The sequence below is a fragment of the Garra rufa genome, chromosome 9 (genome assembly GCF_049309525.1).
Source record: "Garra rufa chromosome 9, GarRuf1.0, whole genome shotgun sequence".
In the NCBI taxonomy this organism is placed as follows: Eukaryota; Metazoa; Chordata; class Actinopteri; order Cypriniformes; family Cyprinidae; genus Garra; species Garra rufa.
Genome location: NC_133369.1, coordinates 27,482,662 through 27,505,052, shown reverse-complemented (window position 1 = coordinate 27,505,052; position 22,391 = coordinate 27,482,662). Strand labels below are relative to the sequence as shown.

The 22,391-nt window shown below is 36.7% G+C and overlaps 3 protein-coding genes across 3 annotated transcripts in view; 2 read left to right on the top strand and 1 right to left on the bottom strand.

Annotated features, from left to right (window-relative positions):
* The window catches only part of c9h1orf43 (chromosome 9 C1orf43 homolog), a 9,557-nt gene extending 6,874 nt beyond the window's left edge, over positions 1-2,683 (bottom strand). The window contains exon 1 of the mRNA XM_073847802.1: positions 2,639-2,683. Coding sequence (XP_073703903.1) covers positions 2,639-2,683 — 45 coding nt within the window. The remainder of the gene's footprint in view (positions 1-2,638) is intronic.
* A 1,651-nt stretch (positions 2,684-4,334) lies between these two features.
* On the top strand, positions 4,335-13,919 carry LOC141342856 (uncharacterized). Its single transcript, XM_073847422.1, has 6 exons — positions 4,335-7,315; positions 7,439-7,643; positions 8,319-8,417; positions 8,609-8,822; positions 9,064-9,180; positions 13,333-13,919. The coding sequence occupies exons 1-6, from the start codon at positions 4,590-4,592 to the stop codon at positions 13,488-13,490; spliced, it is 3,519 nt and encodes a 1,172-aa protein (XP_073703523.1). The 5' UTR covers positions 4,335-4,589; the 3' UTR covers positions 13,491-13,919.
* Positions 13,920-14,631: 712 nt separating this feature from the next.
* aqp10a (aquaporin 10a) lies at positions 14,632-21,159 on the top strand. The gene is made up of 6 exons (XM_073846816.1): positions 14,632-14,772; positions 16,458-16,584; positions 16,698-16,835; positions 18,718-18,836; positions 19,142-19,359; positions 19,583-21,159. Exons 1-6 carry the CDS (start codon positions 14,677-14,679, stop codon positions 19,785-19,787), a joined length of 903 nt encoding a protein of 300 aa, XP_073702917.1. The 5' UTR covers positions 14,632-14,676; the 3' UTR covers positions 19,788-21,159.
* Positions 21,160-22,391: the final 1,232 nt, after the last annotated feature.

Sequence of the window (22,391 nt, the reverse complement as noted above, 5' to 3'; positions counted from 1 at the left end):
GTAGCCGTTTGGAAACACGCTGTTTGCAATTCTGGGTCATGGTTTGCAAGATCCTAAAATTATGCAGTAGTATGCCACTGGTGTTTCTGGTTTCACTTGAAACATTGGTCAATGCCATTCTGTTCAACGTTTTTAATCTTCCTATTCAACTGCTTGCATTATCTTGCACACAATTTATTTTTAATAATGTCTTTGTCTTCTTTCCTTGCTGTTTTAGCACTGCTTGACACTCTGTATGTTTTCAATATTTGCCAAGATGTGTTTGCAAACATCTATATACTGTATGTTTACAAGCTCACATTTAGTCATGTAGTGTTTCACGTAGTGCTGCAAGTATCTATTTGATTTCTGATTTTCGAATGGGAAGTTATTATAGAATAAGTCTTAAAAATTGGATATCTGCTCCTCACTTCAACCACGTTGTATCACATTTAATACTGTAAAATTATATATATATATAATATATATATATATATATATATATATATATATATATATATATAATAAAACTATAAAAAATTGTATGCAGTTTTACCGTAAAGAACTGTGAGCAAGATATATACAGAGGAAATGAATGAGCAAAAGTGGAGGGAAGATGAAAGATGGAGCAGATAAAACGAACTGCGCGGATAAACATTAGCATTAGCACAACGGAACCCATAGACATCACTAATCAGGACTCAAAGGTGTTTTCCAAAGTAAATGAGTTTCAATGTGTGTATCTGGTACTATTTGTAACATCATAGTTGTAGTTAACTGTCAAAATGGCCGTCGATTTGAGTATATTAAACATACAAGGGTTTATCACGCAGGTGAACACTTAATAACATGAAAGGAATATGTTTTATTGTAGCCCTTTGTTGATTTAATATTTTACTTTTAGTGTAGTTTATGGTGTTTTCAATCTGATTTATTCAATTTTGTTTAGATTCTATTACTATTAGGTTTTTTCAGATAATTAGGGTTACCCAATCAGTATGTTTAAATGTATGTTTATATGCCAAGTTCTGCCATAAAACTCTAGATGGCGCAGGCTGATGGGTCGTTAATAAAAACTGGTGATATTCACTACATTAAACGACTTGGCATAAGCTGAATGATCCATGTGGCATACACAAGCAATGAGCTTGCTGCTTTACATTTAAATGGCTAGTTAGCATTCACTAGAGCATTTTGCAGCGTGCTTTCAGAGTTGCTCTGAAACCCTCCACCTCCCAGCTCCACCTGTATAGATATTCTATGGGTTATTATGTGTGCTACTTGTGGAGCAGCAGTATGTCTTAAATACTCACAGCAGCATATCAGCATACAGTTGAGGTTAAAAGTATGCATACACCTTGCAGAATCAGCAAAATGTTAATTATTTTACCAAAATAAGAGGGATTTTTTATTTAGTACTGGCGTGAACAAGATATTTACACATACATTGTTACCTGAATGATCCACAGCTGTGTTTTTTTGTTTTGTTTTGTTTTTGTATAGTGTTTTTCATGAGTTTTTCCTTGTTTGTTTTTAACAGTCAAACTGCCCACTGTTCTTCAGAAAAATCTTTAAGATCCCACCAATTCTTTGCTTTTTCAGCATTTTTGTGTATTTGAACCCTTTCCAACAATGACTGTAGGATTTTGAGATCTATCTTTTCACACTGAGGACAACTGAGGGACTCATATGGAACTATTACAAAAGGTTCAAATGCTCACTGATGCTTCAGAAGGAAACACAAAGCATTAAGAGCCTTTGACCTTGAATTTGAAGATCAGGGTATATTGAACTTATTTTGTCTTCTGTAAAACATGTAAGTAGCTTCTGTAGCTTTTGAAGGGCAGTGCTAAATGACAAAAATATGATATGAAACTATTACAGAAGATTCAAACACTCACTGATGCTCCAGAAGGAGAAACGCTGCATTAAGGGGTGTAAACTTTTGAACAGATCTTTAAAATCGTAAAGTCTTCACTCCCTGGGTCTTAATGCATTGTGTTTCCTTCTGAAGCATCAGTAAACATTTGAACCTTCTGTAATATTAATATTTGAGCCCCTCAGTTGTCCTCAGTGTGAAAAGTTGGATCTCAAAATCAAACAGGCATTTTTGGAAGGGGTTCAAATACACAGAAATGCAGAATAACCAAAGAATTTGTGGGACCTGAAGGATTTTTCTGAAGGACAGTGGCCAGTTTAACTGTTCAGAACAAACAAGGGACTCATGAAAAATTATCACTAAAAACACACACACACACACACACACACACACACACACACACACACACACACACACACACAGATGTGTAAGAAGAATCGAGTGTATGTAAACTTTTGAACGGGGTCATTTTTATAAATTCAACTATTGTTTTTCCTTGTGGACTATATGTAAATAGCTTTTATGTGAAATATCTTATTCAGGTCAGTACTACATAAAAAAAATGTATGATCCCTCATATTTTGGTCAAATAATTAACAATTTTGCAGATTCTTCAAGGTGTATGTAAACTTTTGACCTCAACTGTAAATGTTTTGTTTCAAACAAGTTGAATTCATCAAATATCTGAACCATGTTCAGAGGTCTAATAACACCAGGACCAGATGCCTCACACAAGCATTTCACACAAGCATTTACCTACTCTACCCTTTTAACACTTACTGAGTCACCAAGAAACCACGGACCAGGAATGTTCTCATTAGACATGAAGGGTGTGCATGTTGACAGGTGTGCGTATGTGTGTACGAGACAAAGAAACTGAGACACAAATAGATGGAAGGAGAAAAAGAAAGAGTCAGACAGAAAGAAACGGGGGAGGAGAGAAAGAGGTAGGGAAATGAGAGAGGAAGGCACAACAATCAAAGGGGGTGGAAATAGGTAAGCATGTCAAACCAGTCAGGCAAGTTCTTATTACAGTATAATGCATCATCGAAAAATGACAGACGGCAAGAAGTGAGAGAGAGGTTTACAGGCACAAGGCAGGATGGGTAGCACCTGTTCTCCCAAACGAAACACTGCAGTCCTCTAAGGTACGTTACTTTTATTTGAAAAACTAGAATTCATGTATGGTTAGATAATGTGGCAGGTAAAGTGTATGGCCATTGTTGCCCAAGTGCGTGTGCCAAGGGAGAACAGGTGTTTCTGTAAACTGACACTGACCTGTTTTCTTTGGAAGGTCTGTAATGTTGCAATCATACAGGACTGGTAACCTTATTTTGCATTCATATCTGTGTATTACAAAGCAGTAGAACAAGGTCATTTGTGGTTATGAGAAACCTTATAACAACCTGTATTTACTGAGTCAATTTGTTTTCAATCAGTTCAGGTTTATTTTCATCAAGTCTGTATTTGCGCTTCTGGAAGGTGTATGCCGCTCCTCCTCCTTCGTCCACTCTATCTCTGCTTGCTGTTTGCTCATGTCTTTTATTTTAAACCTAACTCTTGACATACTTATATAAATGCTCAGTTTAAGACAACAAAAGCAATCTGTACAACAAAACGAGGTGGGGCAAACAAATCTGGTAAAGACCATTGCAAACTTAGCATTTTAACTATTAATTCAATATTACCTAAAGAGGGTTTAAATTGATTCATATGCAGATTTGTACATCAGTGCTTGCTTGATTGCATCTGACTATTATCAGATCTTATTGAAGTGTCTGAATGAATTTCAATGTGCTGCTTTGAATAATTGTGGGTGTAACAGAGACTGGGTGCAGAGTTCCTGCTAGGCTAAATTGCATTAGTGACAGATTTGAGTTATAGTAATCCTATATATCTTTTATATTCCATATTGTTTATTCACTCTTAGAAGGAATCATGTACCTTTAACAATGTGTGGACTCTGACTCTGTAACACATGTGGTGTTAGATAGGATTGTAGTCTGGTGTGTTTGACCTGTTATCTGACTGTGTATCAGGTTTTGAAAAAACTCAAAAGTGTGACAAGTACCATCAAGAATGCTGTCAGAGTAAACATACAACAAAATGCCCACACACACACACACACACACACACACACACACACACACATACATACACTGATTTTAAAATATTTGAGATGTTTCTGATTTACAGCTGCTTGTCCAGAGTATCCAGATGTTTACATATGAGGGTACGGATGCCTTATGCTCAGGAGAGATTTATGGACTCTCGTTGTAATAAATACAGAGTTTCAGTATGTTGAAATCCTGAGGGACTAGAATGGAGTATGTACACTTTGTTAAATGGGAGATGGGATAGCTTAGTGGTCAAAGGTCTAGTAGTAGCAGGATTAAGATCCATTCAGAATGAAAATCAAACTTAATTTGTTTAAATCTAACCTCCAACTGTTGTTATTGCCTTTACATGACAGAACAAGACAAGGACCAGAGAGTACCGAGACCCATTACTAGCTCTTTTTGGACCAGAGTGTGAAACATTTGTCAGAAGAGCAACAGACTCAAACTGAAGTTAGCAGGTCTCTTCCACCTCCCTGGATTATAAACAGATTTATTCCAGGATGGTAGGAAAATACAACCAGCCATTACAAGCAAAAATAAAATGTTAGCAACCAGCCTTCAGTTTTTACTGTAATGAATACACAGTGTGGCACTCAGCGTCATTTAAAAGCATGAGTTTGCATACTGGAACTATTGTACGTCAGTTTTCTGAATCAGACACTGCAAGCAGCCCAACCGAGGTTGCAGAATCATCCAATGGAACAGAAGCACAAAGTCATAGCCAGTCATCTGTAAAGCCTTTTGGCTCTGCAGCAGCTAAATTCAAAATCCGCTCTGCTAAATCACTCACTACCAAGGACCTCAGGACAAAAAGCTTTTTTTTCGAGGGTGGAAAAGTTGAAGACTCAAGCCAGAAAAGTGATCCTGGTAAGGACCTCAACAATGCCTGCACCACTTCTGCTAGTTATGGCCCCACTACAACTGATGACAACGAGACAGGCAAAGCAAGTAAGGATACATGCAAGGACTTAACTCATCCCATCAGTTCTGAGAAAAGTGATGTGAGCGTTAAGACGTTAAACACTCAAGAAGACAAAAGTCCAACAGCAAGTGACAAGAGCAGAGAAAATGACTTGAGGAGATTATATCAGACAAACAAAAGCAAAAGCTTAGACTGGAGAGCAGGACATGGCAACAGAATTGGGGTGACTAGTGGGACCAGAGATAGTTTAGAGAGAACAGGGACAGCCAACAAGATAACGTCACACACGCAAGAGAATCAACCAAGTAGTGTTTCATGGAGGATTCAGGCTTACAATGCAGCCAATCAAGGCAATCAGACCAGTGACCGAAAGTTTTCCCCCATTTCTGGATCTACTTCTGTGAGGATGAACCGGGTCAATTTTGCTCCTGATTGGACAAACAGTGGACAGTCACTCCCATCCAGATCGAAGCCAAGACTTAGCCAAGGATCTATTGAAGAAGGTAGCAGTCTCTGGACACAGCAACAAGGTGAATCAAGTCTCGATCAGACTGACAACAGAATGGGATCCTGGGCTAGAGAGCAAGGATCTTCCAATGCTGAGGAAATGACAGGAAATCAAACAATAACAGAAAGAATTGCAAAACTGTTTGGAGGAGATGCCAACTCTGAAGGACACTCAAAGGATTCAATCAGACTAAAACGCAGCCATACTGTAAGTTCTGATCAATCACTTCCAAAATCTCCTGACACGGTGGACTCTACTCCAAGTCACAGAAAATACACTACCGACTATGTGTTTGGAAGTTCTTCACATAGTACTGACAGCCAACAGGGAAAACCTTCTTACAATATAGAAAAAGCGGGAACATTCCCTAGAGGGGTTTCAAAACCTTACTTTGATCTGAAGCAAGAACCTTCTACCAACAGAGAGAACAGAAATGATCAAATGGCCAATTCCTCTGGATTAGGTTTTTCAGTGTCATCAAAGCCTAAATGGAGCAGAGAAACATCCTCTGTCAAAACAGCTCAGTCACTTCTGCCTGAGGACAATGAAGAGACAAGCAAACCAAGGGTAACTGGGTCTCCAAAGTATTGTAGCCAGTCCTTAGAAAGGACCAGGAGTAGACTGTCAGCAACTGCTCAATGTGATCCTAGCAGAAACCAGTCTGGAAGTTCAGACAGTAGTTCAAGCATATCTAGCGAGGGTGTCAAACGCTTGTTCACCACTTACGGAGGAATCAAGGAGGAATTTGGGACAGACAAACAATCAGATGAACAGACTACAAAAAGGCCGGTCATTGAAAACAAGTATGTTCATGATTCGCAAGATGGCACCACCCAGTCCAAAAACCCACTAGTCTCAAAAGGAGCAGCACACAGTGAAATTCATAAAGAGGAAGAGAAAGATGATGTCTTCACAGGAAAAGCTGAAGGAAGGAGAGGAGAAGGTGTGTTAGAAAAGTCACAATCACCGTCCTCAGAATCTGTGAAGAATACAATCAGCATGTTTGAATCTATGGCTCGACAAAGCAAAAGCACAACGGAGACTCTTCGCATCAGGAGGGTCTTATCTGTGCCAGAGCACACCAAGCCTCTTGCTCTAGTCAAGAAGAGTGATTCTGATAAAAATCTACATTTTCAAAGTGTTCTAAGAGACACAGAAAGCCTAAGAACAAATTTCTTTAGCAAAAGCGATTCTAATGAGGAGACTCCTCATTCAAATTCCACAGTCAAAGTAAGACCAACATTAGAGCAACATCAGGAGACATACAAAAAGAGTGTTGAGCCTGTTCCAGCACTAAAACAAATGAATGAATCAAGAACTGACCAAGTAATCAGCAGGAGAGATGAAGACGAAAGGAAAACTGTGAATAAAAAACACACGGATGAACCAGATTCTGCCATCACTGCCCACTCAGGGTTCAGAAACATATGGGAAATGGAAGAAAAACCAAGATTCCCATCAGTCCCTCAACAGTCAAACAAAAGTTTATTAAAGCAAAAGTCAATTAATGTAAAAATAGCTGATGATGATGATGATGATGTTGATGATGAAAACACACCAACTAACTCTCCTGATAGAGCCCCTCTCACAATTAACATTCTAAACCAAAGTAGCCCCGGAGCTGTAACACTCAACGGTACCCATCCCAAAGTGCTGCCCAATAATTTTCAAAGTTCTACTTCTACAAAGACAATATATTCCTCTCTTAATAGTTCCAATAACAACAACTATGAAATAACAACGAAGAATTTGCCCACAACGACTACTAGCATTGCTAGATGGAGCTCTGATGAAGAAGAAGTAGATGAGGAGGAAACAGACACTGAAGAAGACTCTGATTCAGGAGAGTCATCTGTGACCGTCACAAGCAACATGAGCCAATCAGATCGCAGAAGTTTCTCTCTAAGGTAACTGATATGTAAAAATAGAAAAGTGACACGTGATTTAGGGCCTAAAGAGATTTAGACTCAAATGGAGTGACACCTTATTTCCCATAACCCCTATTCTCTTTCCACATATTTACCTATTAGTCTTATGGAACTATGCAATTATGGTGGGGTGGACTATAAACCATCAGATGCATGGTTATCGGAGGATGAAGATGAATTACCATCCAGGCGCACTGCGTCCTTGAGCTCAGACATCTCAGCCTTCTCTTCGGTGACTCTGCTGAGCACTGATGAACTGGATCGCTTACTAGACGACGTCAAAGGCTTGGGAGAGGACACCCTGCAGGTAAAACAAGTGATGTACATATATTTACACTTAATGTAAATGTGACCCTGGACCACAAAACCAGTCATAAGGGTCAGTTTCTTGAAGTGATTTATACATCTAAAAGCTGAATAAATAAGCTTTCCATTGATATATGGTTTGTTAGGATAGGACAATATTTGGCAGAGATACAACTAATTGAAAATCAGGAATCTGAGGGTGCAAAAAAATCTAAATATTGAGAAAATCGCCTTTAAAATTGTATAAATGAAGTTCCAAGCAATGTATATTACTAATCAAAAATTAAGTTTTGATATATTTATGGTAGAACATTTACAAAATATCTTCATGAAATCTAATGATTTTAGCCATAAAAGAAAAATCAATAATTTTGAGATATGTATATATATATACACATACAGAATATTTTATATAGGTATATATATATATATATACATATATATATATATTTATATATATATATATATACACATATACACACACACACACACACACACACAAATATACCTGTGCTACTTAAGACTGGTTTTGTGGTCCAGGGTCACAAATCCACTTTTTTACAAACTTTTATGTCATGTAAATTTTGTTACAAAATATATACAAAGTCCATTAAAGAAAGAAAAAAAGAGAGTATTTCCCTTTGCTACTATAACTTGTACCTCTGACTTATGACAGAAATATGAAGATGTGCAAGTAGTTGTGTTACACAAGGAGGTGGGGAGTGGCTTAGGATTTACCTTGGCAGGTGGAGTGGATCAGAATAAACCAGTCACAGTGAGTATCACTGAATGCTGTAGTGTACAAACATGACTAACAGAAACAGATACAGATGGTCAAACAAAAGTCAGTACAAAAAGCACTAGCTTTAAGTACACTACAATGCCTGTACGTTTTTGACATTTTGGACATCACTACTTTTTGACTTTAACTTGGGAGTGGCGTTTCACTCATATCTCATCTCTAAGGTCCACCGAGTGATACCAGGTGGTGTAGCAGCACAGGAAGGCTCGATCTTTGAGGGAGCTCAGGTGCTGTCAATCAATGGCACTGCCCTGCAGAACTCCGCCCACTGGGAGGCTCTGCATATATTGAGGAAAGCAAGAGGGCAGGGCATGGCGGTGGTTGTCCTTCAGAGTGGGAACAGCAGAAAGGAAGCCACTGAAAGACCAGGAATAACAGGTGAGTGATGTATGATGACAAAGAGGTGAAGATCTGAAGAAAAACATTTATTATCCATCTGCATGTGGTGACCATCACGAATGTGACAACATCTGGAAATCAATTAACATTTAGAGAAGTTATTTGTTAAGAACACTGATTAAGTTGTCATACCTTGTGTACAGGTGAGATAAAAGTGTGTGAAGAAAGCAGTCTCTTGGCAATCTGTTGTTGACATTTTGTGTGTGTACGCCCCCTACAGGCAGCAGAGTCGGTGTGATTCTGAACAAGTCCAGCTCTGATCTTGGCTTTAGTCTGGAAGGAGGGGTGGGATCCAGCTTGGGAGACAAGCCCCTCACTGTACAAAAAATATTCCGTGGTAAGGCCACTGTTTCTTGATTTAAAGCAATTCTATTCAACACAGTTAAGTGTGTTAAAAGAAAAAAAAAAAAATCTACTAATACAAAAGTAATGGCAAACTGCTGCTTACCTCACAACATCTTGCTATTGACATCCCTCCTGCACATTTTAGCAAAAGAAGGGTGTTTTTAGCTTGTGTTGAGTCTCACTTCAAGTCCATCCATAACAATTAAAGGAGCAATTCACTTCCAGAATAAAAAATCTCTGACGTTTGCACTGATAGCCTTGTGGGCAGTGATGGATGTCCCGTGTTCGAATCCCGACTCAAGGATCTTTCCCGATCCTGTCCCTATCTCTCTCCCACTTTGCTTCCTGTCATTTCTGATTTGTCCTGTTATGTTCTGATTTGTTATGGCAAAAATGCCCAAAAAAACTGATAATTTACTCATCCCCATGTTTATGTCTTTCTTTCTTCAGTCAAAGCAAATTAAGGTTTTTGAAGAAAACATTCAATTTTTCTTCATATAGTGGACTTCAATAGTGGCCAATGGGTTGAAGGTTGAAATTGCAGTTTGAATGCAGTTTCAAAGGGCTCTATACTATGGGGTTTCATTTGTGCCAAAAATTAGTTGACTGCTTTATACTATACATTTGTCTTTGTCTACCCCTGCTGAAAAACAAAGCAGTCCAGCAGCACCCACTGTGACGTATTGTTGCGTATCGGGATGGTACGGTGGCCGAGAGAGGCCAACGCGCTGCAAACTTAAGAAAACACATGCAAACAGAAAAAACGACAACAAATTAAGAAAACATCTTCATCAGTTTGACAACACAGGCACTGCAAATCCTCGCAACACAAACACAAATACAGAAACGCGCTGCGAACACAGGAACGCTCTGCAAACACACGAACGCGCTGCATATAGCACGGTCCACAACGGAAATGTTTCAGGGGGACCTCAAAAAGTGACGAACCCATCTGGGACCTGATTATTTGTTCAGTGGCTGTTGGTCAGAGCAGAGGTGTTATCGGTGAACTATCACCTTTTAATGATAGTATAGTATCACTTAAAGGTGATAGTAATATAAATAATCAGGTAATATAGTGATATAAATAATCAGGTCCCAGATGAGTTCGTCACTTTTTGAGGTCCCCCTGAAACAGTTCCGTTGTGGACCGTCCTATATGCAGCGCGTTTGTTAGTTTGCAGCGCCTTCGTGTGTTCGCAGCGCGTTTCTGAGTTTGGTTGTGTTGTGAGAATTTGCAGCGCGTTTCCGTATTTGTGTTTGCGTTGCGAGGATTTGCAGCGCCTGTGTTGTCAAACTGATGAAGATGTTTTCTTAATTTGTTGTCGTTTTTTCTGTTTGCATGTGTTTTCTTAAGTTTGCAGCGAGTTGGCCTCTCTCGGCCACCGTAGGATGGAGATCATTTAGTCATAAAAATAAAGAGAATATATGTGACCCTGGACCACAAAACCAGTCTTAAGTCGCTGGGGTATATTTGTAGCAATAGCCAAAAATACATTGTATGGGTCAAAATTATTGATTTTTCTTTTATGTCAAAAATCATTAGGAAATTAAGTAAAGATCATGTTCCATGAAGATTTTTTGTAAAATTCCTACTGTAAACCTATCAAAATGTAATTTTTGATTAGTAATATGCATTGTTAAGAACCTAATTTGGACAACTTTAAAGGTGATTTTCTCAGTATTTTGATTTTTTGCACCCTTTGATTTCAGATTTTCAAATAGATGTATCTCGGCCAAATATTGTCCTATCCTAACAAACCATACACCAATAAAAAGCTTATTTATTGAGCTTTCATAGGATGTATATATCTCAGTTTTGTAAAATTTAACCTTATGACTGGTTTTGTGGTCCAGGGTCACATATTTCACAAATTTCCACAGGACAAAGAACTTAAGAAAATGTGTATTATTAAAGTTCGACGGGACATAGAACCTAACTTTCAGGTAACAATATTGCATTTATTTAAGAAAATGACTGTGGAAACTAGCCGGTTGGCTAACTGCTCATTTATAATGTGAGCATGTATATCTTCCTTTAAACGTTTACGCAGAGCTAAAATGTTATGTTTTACTACAAAAACTAAACTAAATATCTTTATTTTGTATAGATTACAAAGAACAGGATTGTTTTTCAAAAACACTGACTGGAATTAGAAAGGGTTAAGCTCCATCTGTGTTTAACGTTATCTGGACTCAAAAGCTTCACGAAAAGAAAACCTTGCGATCGTAAATGAAAAAGATATTGTTTTCAAATGATGTTTTAAAGATTAAAATGCGTGTTAAGAGCCTGCAGTTATATCGTAAGCCTCTTTCAGACAACATGTTAAGTCATACAAAAAACAGTGGGTAGAAAGTTTATTTTTATGCAAAGCGATCAAAAGATAACATTTATTTATTAGTTTGCCGTGTAGAGTTTGAGGTCAACCCCTTTTAAAATCGCAAAATGATATTCAGAACATTATTTTTTTTTGTTTCTGTTTTGCTTTAGACAAGGAAAATGTCATGTTTATCGTATTTTCATAATAAAGGTCGGGAAGACGCTTATGACCTAGCTGCAGGCTCTTAAAAGAAACCATTAAGCATTTTAATCTATATAACATCATTTAAAAAACTCTGTGTAACGTTAAGTGTTTAAAGGAAGATAAACACGCTCATATTAGAAATTAGCAGTCTTTCCACAGTCATTTTCTTAAATAAATGCAATATTGTTACCTGAAAGTTAGATCATATGTCCTGTCAAACAATCCACGTACGGCGTATTACCTGCTTGTTCAGGTAAACCAGTAAATGTTGATGTTTATGTGGTCTGTAGACATTATCATAAAATGTCATTTTTACTGTTGTTCTTGTTGTTTTCTTCTGTAATCTTTACTGTGGTCTTGTTCTGTCATCTTTACTGTCATCTTATTTTGTCGTCGTTATTGTCATCTTTGCTTTGCTTTGCTGTCGTCTTTGCTGTCATTTTGTTCTGTCATCCTTAATGTTATCTTATTCTGTTGTCATTACTGTTGTCTTGTTCTGTCATCCTTACTGTCGGTAAGACAGAATAAGGTGTCATTAAGGACAACAGGATGAAATGACATTAAGGATGACAGAATAAAATGACACTGAGGATGACAGTGCAAGACGACAGTAGTAAAGAGGACATTAAGGATGACAGAACAAGACAACAGTAAAAATAACTGAACAAAATGACAATAAGGAAAACAGTAAAAATGACAGAGAAAAAGATGGCAGGGCGACAGATTAAAATGACAAAAAAAAAAAAAAACATATAATGATTTACCTGAACAAGATTACTGTAGACCAATGTATAGTACAAAGCACAAAGCATTCAACTCATTTTGGCACAAACGGAACCCCATACTACACATCTCAGTCTTATCTAGTGAAATGATTGGTCGCTTTCTTAAAAAAAATACACTTTTTAAGCACAAATGCTCTAGCTTTGCAATGAGTGTCTTCATACTTTACGTAATCGTGTTAAAAAAGTCACACTCTGTCAGTTCTTTGTCTGTTTACTTCGGTGAAAAAAGGTTGAGTAGTGTGAAAAACTCCATCTTTTTTTCTCCTCCAACTTCAAAATCATCCAACATCATTGCTTTACCCTTTTTGTAAAAGGCATTTGATTTTTTTTGCATGTTCGCTTTGTAAACACTGCATCGGTGTTTCTGCCTACATCACACGTGACCTTTCCAACATTGTGTAATAAAGACATGCGGATCCAAGAGCTAATGCTTGCCAAGCATTTTCGGATAAAAAGTGTATAAATATAATTTTTAAAAGAAAATGACAGATCTTTTAGCTAGATCAATTGCTTCACTAGATAACAGCCTTATTCCTCAGCTGGGATCATGCAGAGCCCTTTGCAGAGCTAATGCTAGCCGAGCATTTGTGGTTAAAAAGTTTGTGGTTAGAAAACAACTGATCGTTTTATTAGATAAGACACTTACTTCTTGGCTGGGATCGCGTAGAGCCCTTTGAAGCTGCATTGAAACTGCATTTTGGACCTTCAAACCATTGAAGTCCACTATATGTAGAAAAATCCTTGAATGTTCTCCTCAAAAAACAACACTGAGTAAATTATCTGTAAATTTTTGTACTGGAGGTTAACTACTATAAGTCTGCGACTTGTTTCCAGGTGGACCAGTTAATGAAGTGTTTCCCGGCGATGAGTTGTTGGAGGTACAAGGTCAGAGTTTGGTGGGTATGATGCGTCTTGAGGCTTGGAACCTCATAAAGAAACTGCCCCCTGGTCCAGTGAAGGTCTTACTACACCGTCCTCAGCAGCCACGTTGAAGGCCTCTACTTTTATTCTTGCACCTCAGTTCTAAAAGCAATTCAGTCAAACACTGTTTTTATTTTTTCTAAAAGGATTTTTGCTTTTACAGGTTCTATGAAGTTGTATTCTTGCAAATGTTCAGTTTTGCAGTTAGGAAGTACAGTTAGGAAGTATCATGCGTCATAGTATTTTAAAGTGTTTTTTTTTTGTTTTTGTTTTTTTTTACTGATGTTGTATAACTATGAAGTAATACTGCCAACATTAAAGGCATAAAAGCACTGGAGGCCAGGAGGTCCTTTTTATATTACTTATTTTTAATAATGTTTAAGCTCTTACATCATGTAACTATTAATGTGATATTGCACAATCAGTCTTCATCAGGAGCCATTACATATTTTTATTTTTATGCTACTATGTATATGTGTATATGTCGTCTGTACAGCACAAATCCGTCCCTAATAAATGTTTTTCATATTAAAAACAAAGGAAGTGATTACATTTCTTTCATATGGAATATTTATAACATTTACATTATTTTTTGCATTTAAATTTTCTGTGTCAGTTTCCCTACTTACTGCACTTTCATACCAAAGCCAAAAAGGAAAAGAGTCTGAAGTCTAATAAATCTGTGTATTTTGCATAATCAGCCCTAAGGTTAACCCTTTTTTCAAAACCAATCTTTCATTCAAACCAAGCAGAGAATGGTTAAGGTAATTTTACTCATCTGAATACTGTTTCACATCTTGACTGGTTGAAACAGCAATATTAGTCATACTAAACATGATTTTAAACATGGTGGATTTGGGAAAGAAAACTGGGTGTACAGATACTTGAGCCAGATAATTGCGCAATTACCTAATTTCTGTGTGTCATCTAATCTTACAATGTCAAAATGATTAGATTATCTGGAAGTACGAAAAAGCGCGATAAGTGTTTTACATCAGCTGATCATAAATCACTAATTCTTACATTCACTGTTCTCTCTTTCTCTTTGTCCTACATGATTATTAATGATTTATTAGGGGTCGTGGTCTAGATCAGACAAGCTATGATGTAGATTTTGACTGCTTGATGTGGACCCTGCAAGTATATTTAAAACAGGGTTTAAAGATTAGCTGAGCTAATAGACACAGACTGAGGTCAGAAGGCCATCTGAGAACTGCGGGACAACAGCAAGTTTTGCACAAAAGACCAACAGTAAAAATGAGTCGGGTAAAAAAGGCAATTAAGAAGCTGAAGGTGAAAAACGAACTGGCACGACAGATTATGGGAGAGATCTTAGGCACTTTTGTACTCCTGGTAAGTTTTTGCATAGTTTTCACTAATAAACAAACTCTGAGCGTAGTTATTGATCTATAGAGTATTGTTTTGTTCGCACATGTGTTTTCATAACAAAAAGCTTTTTTGTTAATGCATTAAGTATCGTGAGATATAAATGAATAACACTGTTTACTGCATTGAATAATGCTAATGTTATTTTATAAATAAACAATTTACATTGGTAATTCATGCTTGTGCAAATAATTTGTACAAATACGTACAAATTACCATGAACCTAGACTAATAAATGCTGTAAAAGTGTTGCTCGTGTAAATTAATGATACTGAATGCATTAACTAATGTTAACAAAGCATTCCTTAAAAACTAAAAAATTACACAAAAATGAGATATATATATATTTTGAGGTTTTCTACATACTGTTTTTGCGGCATTTAATTGATTGTCTAAACATGGGCCAATATTAATATATCTAATATCTAATATATATATTTAATCTCTGAATTTGTTATTGTAATACTCTTGTGAAAGAAAAGGTTCCTGGAAACTATAAAAGTAATATCGGTGATGTGTTTATGAATGAGAAGATGTGTAACATGCACTTTTAGAGTGGCTTGTTTTGTTGCACAATATAGGATAAGCTTTTACAATGGACACATCCGGGATTAAGTAAAGCCTAAAGTTCTGAGAGCATGTGCTTTTGCTTATATATGCTAACAATGTATTTGTCTGTGCAGAAGTTTTTTTTATTATATGAAATATTATTTATTGTAATATAAATATTGATGCATGGTTTGAAAGTTGTTGTTGTTTTTTTTGAGAAAATAGTCTTTAAAGTTGTCTAAATGAAGTTCTTAGCAATGCATATTATCAATCAAAAATTAAGTTTTGATATATTAATGGTAGAAAATTTACAAATTATCTTCATGGAACATGATCTTTATTTAAGGAAAGGAGTAATTTTGACCCATACAATGTATTTTTGTCTATTGCAACAAATATACCCATGCTACTTAAAGGAGCACTCCACTTTTTTTTTGGAAATAGGCTCATTCTCCAACTCCCTCCGAGTTAATAAGTTGAGTTTTTTCCGTTTTGAAATTCATTCAGCCGTTCTCCTGTTCTGGCGATATCACTTTTAGCATATCTTATAGATCATTGAATCCTATTAGACCAATAGCATCGCGTTCAAAAATGACTAACGAGTTTCGATATTTGTCCTATTTAAAACTTGACTCTTCTGTAGTTATATTGTGTACTAATACCAGCGGAAAAGCTAAAGCTGTGATTTTCTAGGCTGATAAGTTTAGGAACTACACTCCCATTCCGGCGTAATAGTAAAGGAAGTTTGCTGCCGTAACATGGCCGAAGCAGGCTCAGTAATATCACGCCGGTCACATTGAACGTTAACTTGCTGGGAACTAATTTCAGGAGCTGCGTGATATAACTCCCCCTGCTGAGTCCATATTACGGCAGCAAACTTCCTTGATTTTTACGCCAGAGTGGAAGTGTAGTTCCTAATCTTATCGGCCTAAAAGTGATATCACCAGAACAGGAGAACAGCTGAATGGATTTCAAAACAGTAAAACTCAACTTATTAACTCAGCGGGAGTTGTTGGAGAGCCTATTTCAAAAAAAGTGGAGTGTTCCTTTAAAACTGTTTTGTTTAGGGTCACAAATATAAATGTATTTTCTTTCTGCTGTAGCTGTTTGGTTGTGCTGCAGCAGCTCAGGTGAAAACCAGCAGAGAAACTAAGGGGGTGTTTCTGTCGGTTAACATGGCCTTCTCTGTAGGCGTCATGTCTGCTATGTACCTCTGCATGGGAGTATCAGGTAATATTTTTGTAGACTGAGCTGTTTTGGGGCATTTAATGTGAAATCCTTTGTAATATTGATCTTCTTTTTTGGATTGACATAATATTTTTTCGCCTTTATTTGCCCTTTAGGAGCTCATCTAAACCCAGCTGTGTCTCTGAGTTTCTGTATGTTGGGAGACCTAGCCTGGATAAAGCTGCTACCCTATTCTCTGGCTCAAACATTTGGGGCGTACCTTGCTGCTGGGCTTGTCTATCTCATCTACCATGGTAAGAAAAAAAAAAATAGAGCAATGAGACATCCTGTATTCATATGTGGAGGGTGAACCAACTGTAGTAGCTGCTTTTGAATGGCCAAGAATCACCCAAGAGGCCATATGACTGACAGGCAAAGCAACCAATCACAGTTTGTGCCATGTCTTGTTTAGGGGTGTGGAAATGTCTCCAAAATAACAGACCGGTGTGTAAAACTTTTGGATGCATTTTGAAGAGTCTATGCCTCGAACTTTACTTATTTCACATACTTTTGAAAATCCAGTGTTTATGTGATCCCGATAAGCGCTCATTGTCACAGTTGTAAACAACTTCATGAGGGGGTTTGGCATCAAGGCACCTTTGTTTCCAGGCAGAATGTTAAAGAACACAACACATGTTTCCTGAATATTTTAACCAATCCAATGAAGACTTTGAAACTCTTGAAGAGTTTCCAATTTTGTGTGCTATTTGCATCAGATGTTTAGTCCATGGGGTGACGTCTGAGGCTGAGACTAGGCTAAAAATAACCTAATGTTAGTGTAATCTGTTAACTGCGTACATCATAAACCAGAGCTACGTACATCATACACCCGAGCAAATGTCAGATATGGGCGTGAAATATGTTTAATACGACTAATAATTAATGTAATGCTTTCATTTTCAGTTATTCAAACTGCAAATAAATTACACAGAGAAAGCTAGCAAAGCAAATATTTTACATTATTTTAATATTATTATTTACATTATTTACAAGGAACATGATTATTGACTTCAGTCTAGTATGCAAGCCAGTTTCTGCCACTGATTTTTTTTTTAAAGGTAATTTTTTTGCGAATTTTCCTCGCAATTGCGAGTTTACATCTTGCATTTCTGACCTTTTTCTTAGTATTGTGAGATATAAACTCACAATTGTCATTATTCCCAATTCTGAAAAATGAGGTCAGAATTGCAAGATACAAATCATTCTGACTGAATTCCTAATGTATATTGTGCAATTAAAATCTTTTTCTCAGATTAACGAGTTGAGAAAAAAAAGTCAGAACTGCGAGAAAGAAAAGTCAGAATTGCAAGATATAAACTCAAAATACTGAGAAAAAAAAGTCAGAATTGCGAGAAAAAAAAAGTTAGAATTGCGAGACATAACCTTGGAATTCTGGCGGGAAAGTCAGAATTGTGTATTATCTCGCAATTCTGACTTTATTTCTTGCAATAGTTTATATCATGCATGAATTGTGAGATATAAACTCAGAATTGTGAGAAAAAAACTCAAAATCGTGAGATATAAACTTGCAATTACGAGAAAGAAAAGTCAGAATTGCAAGCTATAAACTCGAAATTCAGAGCAAAAAAGTCAGAACTGTGAGATGTAAACTCACAATTTTGAGAAAAAAGTCAGACTTTAAAGATATAAACTCAGAATTCTGAAAAAAAGGTCAGAATTGTGAGCTATAAACTCAGAATTCAGAGCAAAAAAGTCAGAACTGTGAGATGTAAACTCACAATTTTGAGAAAAAAGTCAGACTTTAAAGATATAAACTCAGAATTCTGGAAAAAAAGTTGCGATCTACAGTTTCAGAATTCTATGAAAAATAAGTCAGAATTGCGAGCTATAAACTTGGAATTCTAAAAAAAAGAGTCTGAACTGCGAGATATAAACCTGGAATTCTGAGAAAAAAGTACGAATTGTGAGTTTGCAGTTCTGACTTTATTTCTAGCAAGTGTGAGTTTATATCACACATTTCTGAGAAAAAAAGTTGCAAATACCTTTTTTTTTTCAGTAGCAAAAACTGGCTTCCATAGTCTAGTTTTACTAATAATTCCACATTCTTTAATTGGCAATTTTATGTTTTTGAAAAGGAGAGGATTGATTTCTCAATTTTCCTCTCCTCCTCTCCAGATGCAATTATGGAGTTCAGTGGTGGAGTTCTGACCGTATTGGGTCCTAATGAAACAGCCAGTATCTTTGCCACTTATCCAAGTGAAATTGTGTCCATTCAGACCAGCTTCCTTGATCAGGTGAGCAACAGTTGATGGCAGATTAGTCAAGAGCTCTGTAGTTCACACAGTAGAATTACTACAGATGTAATACATTTGTGCAATCTAATCAGATTTAATTGAAATAGCTCTAAAGCAGTGGTCACCAAACTTGATTTTAGCTCCAACTTGCCTCATATTGCTATAGACCCCTGCTCTAAAGCAATATAATATTATACAACATAATACATATTCAAACATTACAGTAGACCTATTGTCTACTGTAATAGGTCATGTAAGAAAAAACTGACTAGGTGGTCATCTGTCCCTTGTATGTCTGCCTGCAGGTGGTTGGCACAGCAATGTTAATGTTGTGCATTCTACCTCTGAATGATCAAAGAAATGCTCCTGCTCCAAAAGGGTTGCTCCCTCCAATTGTAGCAACTGTTGTCCTGGGGATTTCCGTGTCAATGTCGGCTAACTGTGGAGCTGCCATAAACCCTGCCCGTGACCTTGGTCCACGGCTCTTCACCTTCACTGCAGGCTGGGGTGCAGAAGTCTTCACGTACGTAATCGTATCTGCCTTCTACATCTATTAATGTCTAATAAAGGCTTTGTTATCTCTGCCCATACACCTAGTGCCTTTCAACTTATATCTCCACTGATAAAATGAATTATTGGTTGTCACTTTGCTTAGCTCAGGTGTTCTAATAATGTTATCAGAGCACTTGTGTGCCACTCGGTCTCAACGTGGTCACTTAAATGCCTTTGTTTTCTGACCCACACAGGTGCTATGACTACTTCTTCTGGATTCCATTAGTGGCTCCTATGGTGGGGGGCGTAATGGGGTCCATCATTTATCTGGTCTTCATTCAGTGGCATTTGCCTGAGCCTGAGGGTGAATCTGAATCTGAGGAGTCAAACGATCAAACAAAGGCCTTGGAGCACAACAACAAAAAGGACGAGTTATACTATAAAATGTCTGCCCTTTAAAGGACTGGGGACTGCTGAATTTAGCTCACTGCATTTTCAGATCCTGTTCTCCCCATTATTTCTAGACTGTTTTATACTGTAAATAAAAAAAAATAAGGAAAGGCCAAAAATTGGGGAAAATGTATTCAGGGGGCCCAATTATTATTTATTATTTTCAACCCCCTTTTCATTCCTTCTAAAATATTAAACTGGGACTTACTATTAAAGGAACAATTTTTTTTTTTTTTGAAATAGACAATGTGAAGGAAATAATGTTTTTTTACATATGGTTAAAGAACCATTCCACTTTTTTGGAAATAGGCTCATTCTCCAACTCCCCACGAGTTAATAAGTTGAGTTTTACCATTTTGAAATCCATTCAGCCGTTCTCCTGTTCTGGCGATATCACTTTTAGCATAGCTTAGCATAGATCATTGAATCCTATTAGACCAATAGCATTGCGTTCAAAAATGACCAACGAGTTTCCATATTTGTCCTATTTAAATCTTGTCACTTCTATAGTTATATCATGTACTAATACCAGCGGAAAATGTAAAGCTGCGACTTTCTAGGCCGATAAGATTAGTAGCTACACTCCCATTCAGGCGTAATAGTCCCAATGTGACCACCGTGATATCACTGCGCCTGCTTCGGCCATGTTACGGCAGCAAACTTCCTTGACTATTACGCCGGAATGTGAGTGTAGTTCCTAATCTTATCGGCCTAGAAAATCGCAGCTTTACATTTTCCGCCGGTATTAGTGCACGATATAACTACAGAAGAGTCAAGTTTGAAATAGGACAAATATCGAAACTCGTTGGTCATTTTTGAACGCGATGCTATTGGTCTAATAGGATTCAATGATCTATGCTAAGCTATGCTAAAAGTGATATCGCCAGAACAGGAGAATGGCTGGATGGATTTCATAGCGGTAAAACTCAAATTATTAACTCGGGGGGAGTTGGAGAATGAGCCTATTTCCAAAAAAGTGGAATGGTTCTTTAACCATATGTAAAAAAGCATTATTTCCTTCACATTGTCTATTGATTCATAGGCGTGAATTAAAATATTTGAATATAGTATGTATATATTAGCTATTTTATTCTAGACCAGTGGCATCTATATATATATGCAATACTGTATCTAAATGATTTCAGCTCAATTTATTTATTAGAATCTTGGAAAAAGTTAATATAATGACATCAAACTCTATGTATGTTTGTTATCTAGTGCTCTGTCTAGTGTATTTTACAAATACAAATGGTTTCTTTTAATGCAGGGGTGCATAGGAATGAGTGTGTGTACATTTGCAGTGTACATTAACAAGTTCACAAACAAAGAGTTTTAAAAATCAGTTTGAAGCCCCAATTGAGCAAACATTTATCTGAACTTTTGGGAATAGGTATATTGATTAAATGTACTCAGAACGCCACTTCACTACCATTTCATGGAATATCCTGAGTTATGAGAAATTACTTCACCAAGCTTTACATGAAATCTAGCTAGTGTAAAAAACAACAGTAACCATTACACAGGAACACAAGGACTGTAAATAAAGCAACAAGACTTTAGCAAGAATTCATTAGTAATATCATATTACTAATCAGTATAGTTTTTTTTTAGGTCATGTTTAGTATTAGACACTATGAGAAGGCATATGTACATAAATGTTTTCTTAGTATTCGGGGTCACTGCACCTTTTTATCTCACAATTCTGACCTTTTTTTTCTCAGAATTTTGTGATACAAACTCGCAATTCTGACTTTTGTCTCGGAATTGTGAGATATAAACATAATTGCGAGTTACAAAGCCAGAATTGTGTCATACAAACTTGCAATTATGACTTTTTTCTCACAAATGTGAGTTTGTATCTTGCAATTCTGATTTTTTTTCTAAGAACTGTGAAATATAAACTCTCAATTATAAGAAATAAAGTCAGAATTGAGATACAAATTCGCATTTTGATAAAAACAGTTTTTGATAAAAACTCACAATACTTAGTTCTTAGTTCTCAGTTTATCTCACAGTTCTTAGAAAAAATGGCAAGATAAAAAAAAAATTTCTCACAGCTCTGACTTTTTTCTTGCAATTGCGAGTTATAAAGTCTAATTTTGAGGGGAAAAAAGACTGATATGCTCTCAGAATCGCGAGTTTATGTCTCATAATTGTGTGTTATAAAGTCAGAATTGCAAAATATAAACTTGAAAATTGCCGTTTTTATCTTGCAATTCTGACTTTTTTCTCACAACTGCAAATTTATATCTTGCAATTCTGACTTCTTTTTCTCTCGCAAATGCAAGTTTATACCCTGATAGCACACGTACATCTCTAAGATGTCTATGTGACATCTGCATTTACATCTGCAAGGCCTATTTTTTAGAGTGTTGCTCATCTGCAACAGGTCTGTAGGACGTCTCCTACCTGATGTCAAATAAATGTCCAGTAGATCTCTTTAAGATGATGGTTTAGAATGTATGTAAACTGACATCTTACAGACATCTGTCAGATGTTTATACACAGCAGATGCTTTTCAGATCACGTAATCTTTGACAGACGTCTTGTAGACGTACGTGTGCTATCTTGCAACTTTGACCTTTTTTCCCCACAATTCTGACTTTCTGAAAG

Coding starts and splice junctions, on each gene's coding strand:
- LOC141342856 (XM_073847422.1), top strand. CDS start 4,590: ATGAGTTTGCATACTGGAACTATTGTACGTCAGTTTTCTGAATCAGAC. Junction 7,316..7,438: donor CGCAGAAGTTTCTCTCTAAG/GTAACTGATATG, acceptor TTTACCTATTAG/TCTTATGGAACTATGCAATT. Junction 7,644..8,318: donor TGGGAGAGGACACCCTGCAG/GTAAAACAAGTG, acceptor GACTTATGACAG/AAATATGAAGATGTGCAAGT.
- aqp10a (XM_073846816.1), top strand. CDS start 14,677: ATGAGTCGGGTAAAAAAGGCAATTAAGAAGCTGAAGGTGAAAAACGAA. Junction 14,773..16,457: donor TAGGCACTTTTGTACTCCTG/GTAAGTTTTTGC, acceptor TTTCTGCTGTAG/CTGTTTGGTTGTGCTGCAGC. Junction 19,360..19,582: donor TGGGGTGCAGAAGTCTTCAC/GTACGTAATCGT, acceptor TGACCCACACAG/GTGCTATGACTACTTCTTCT.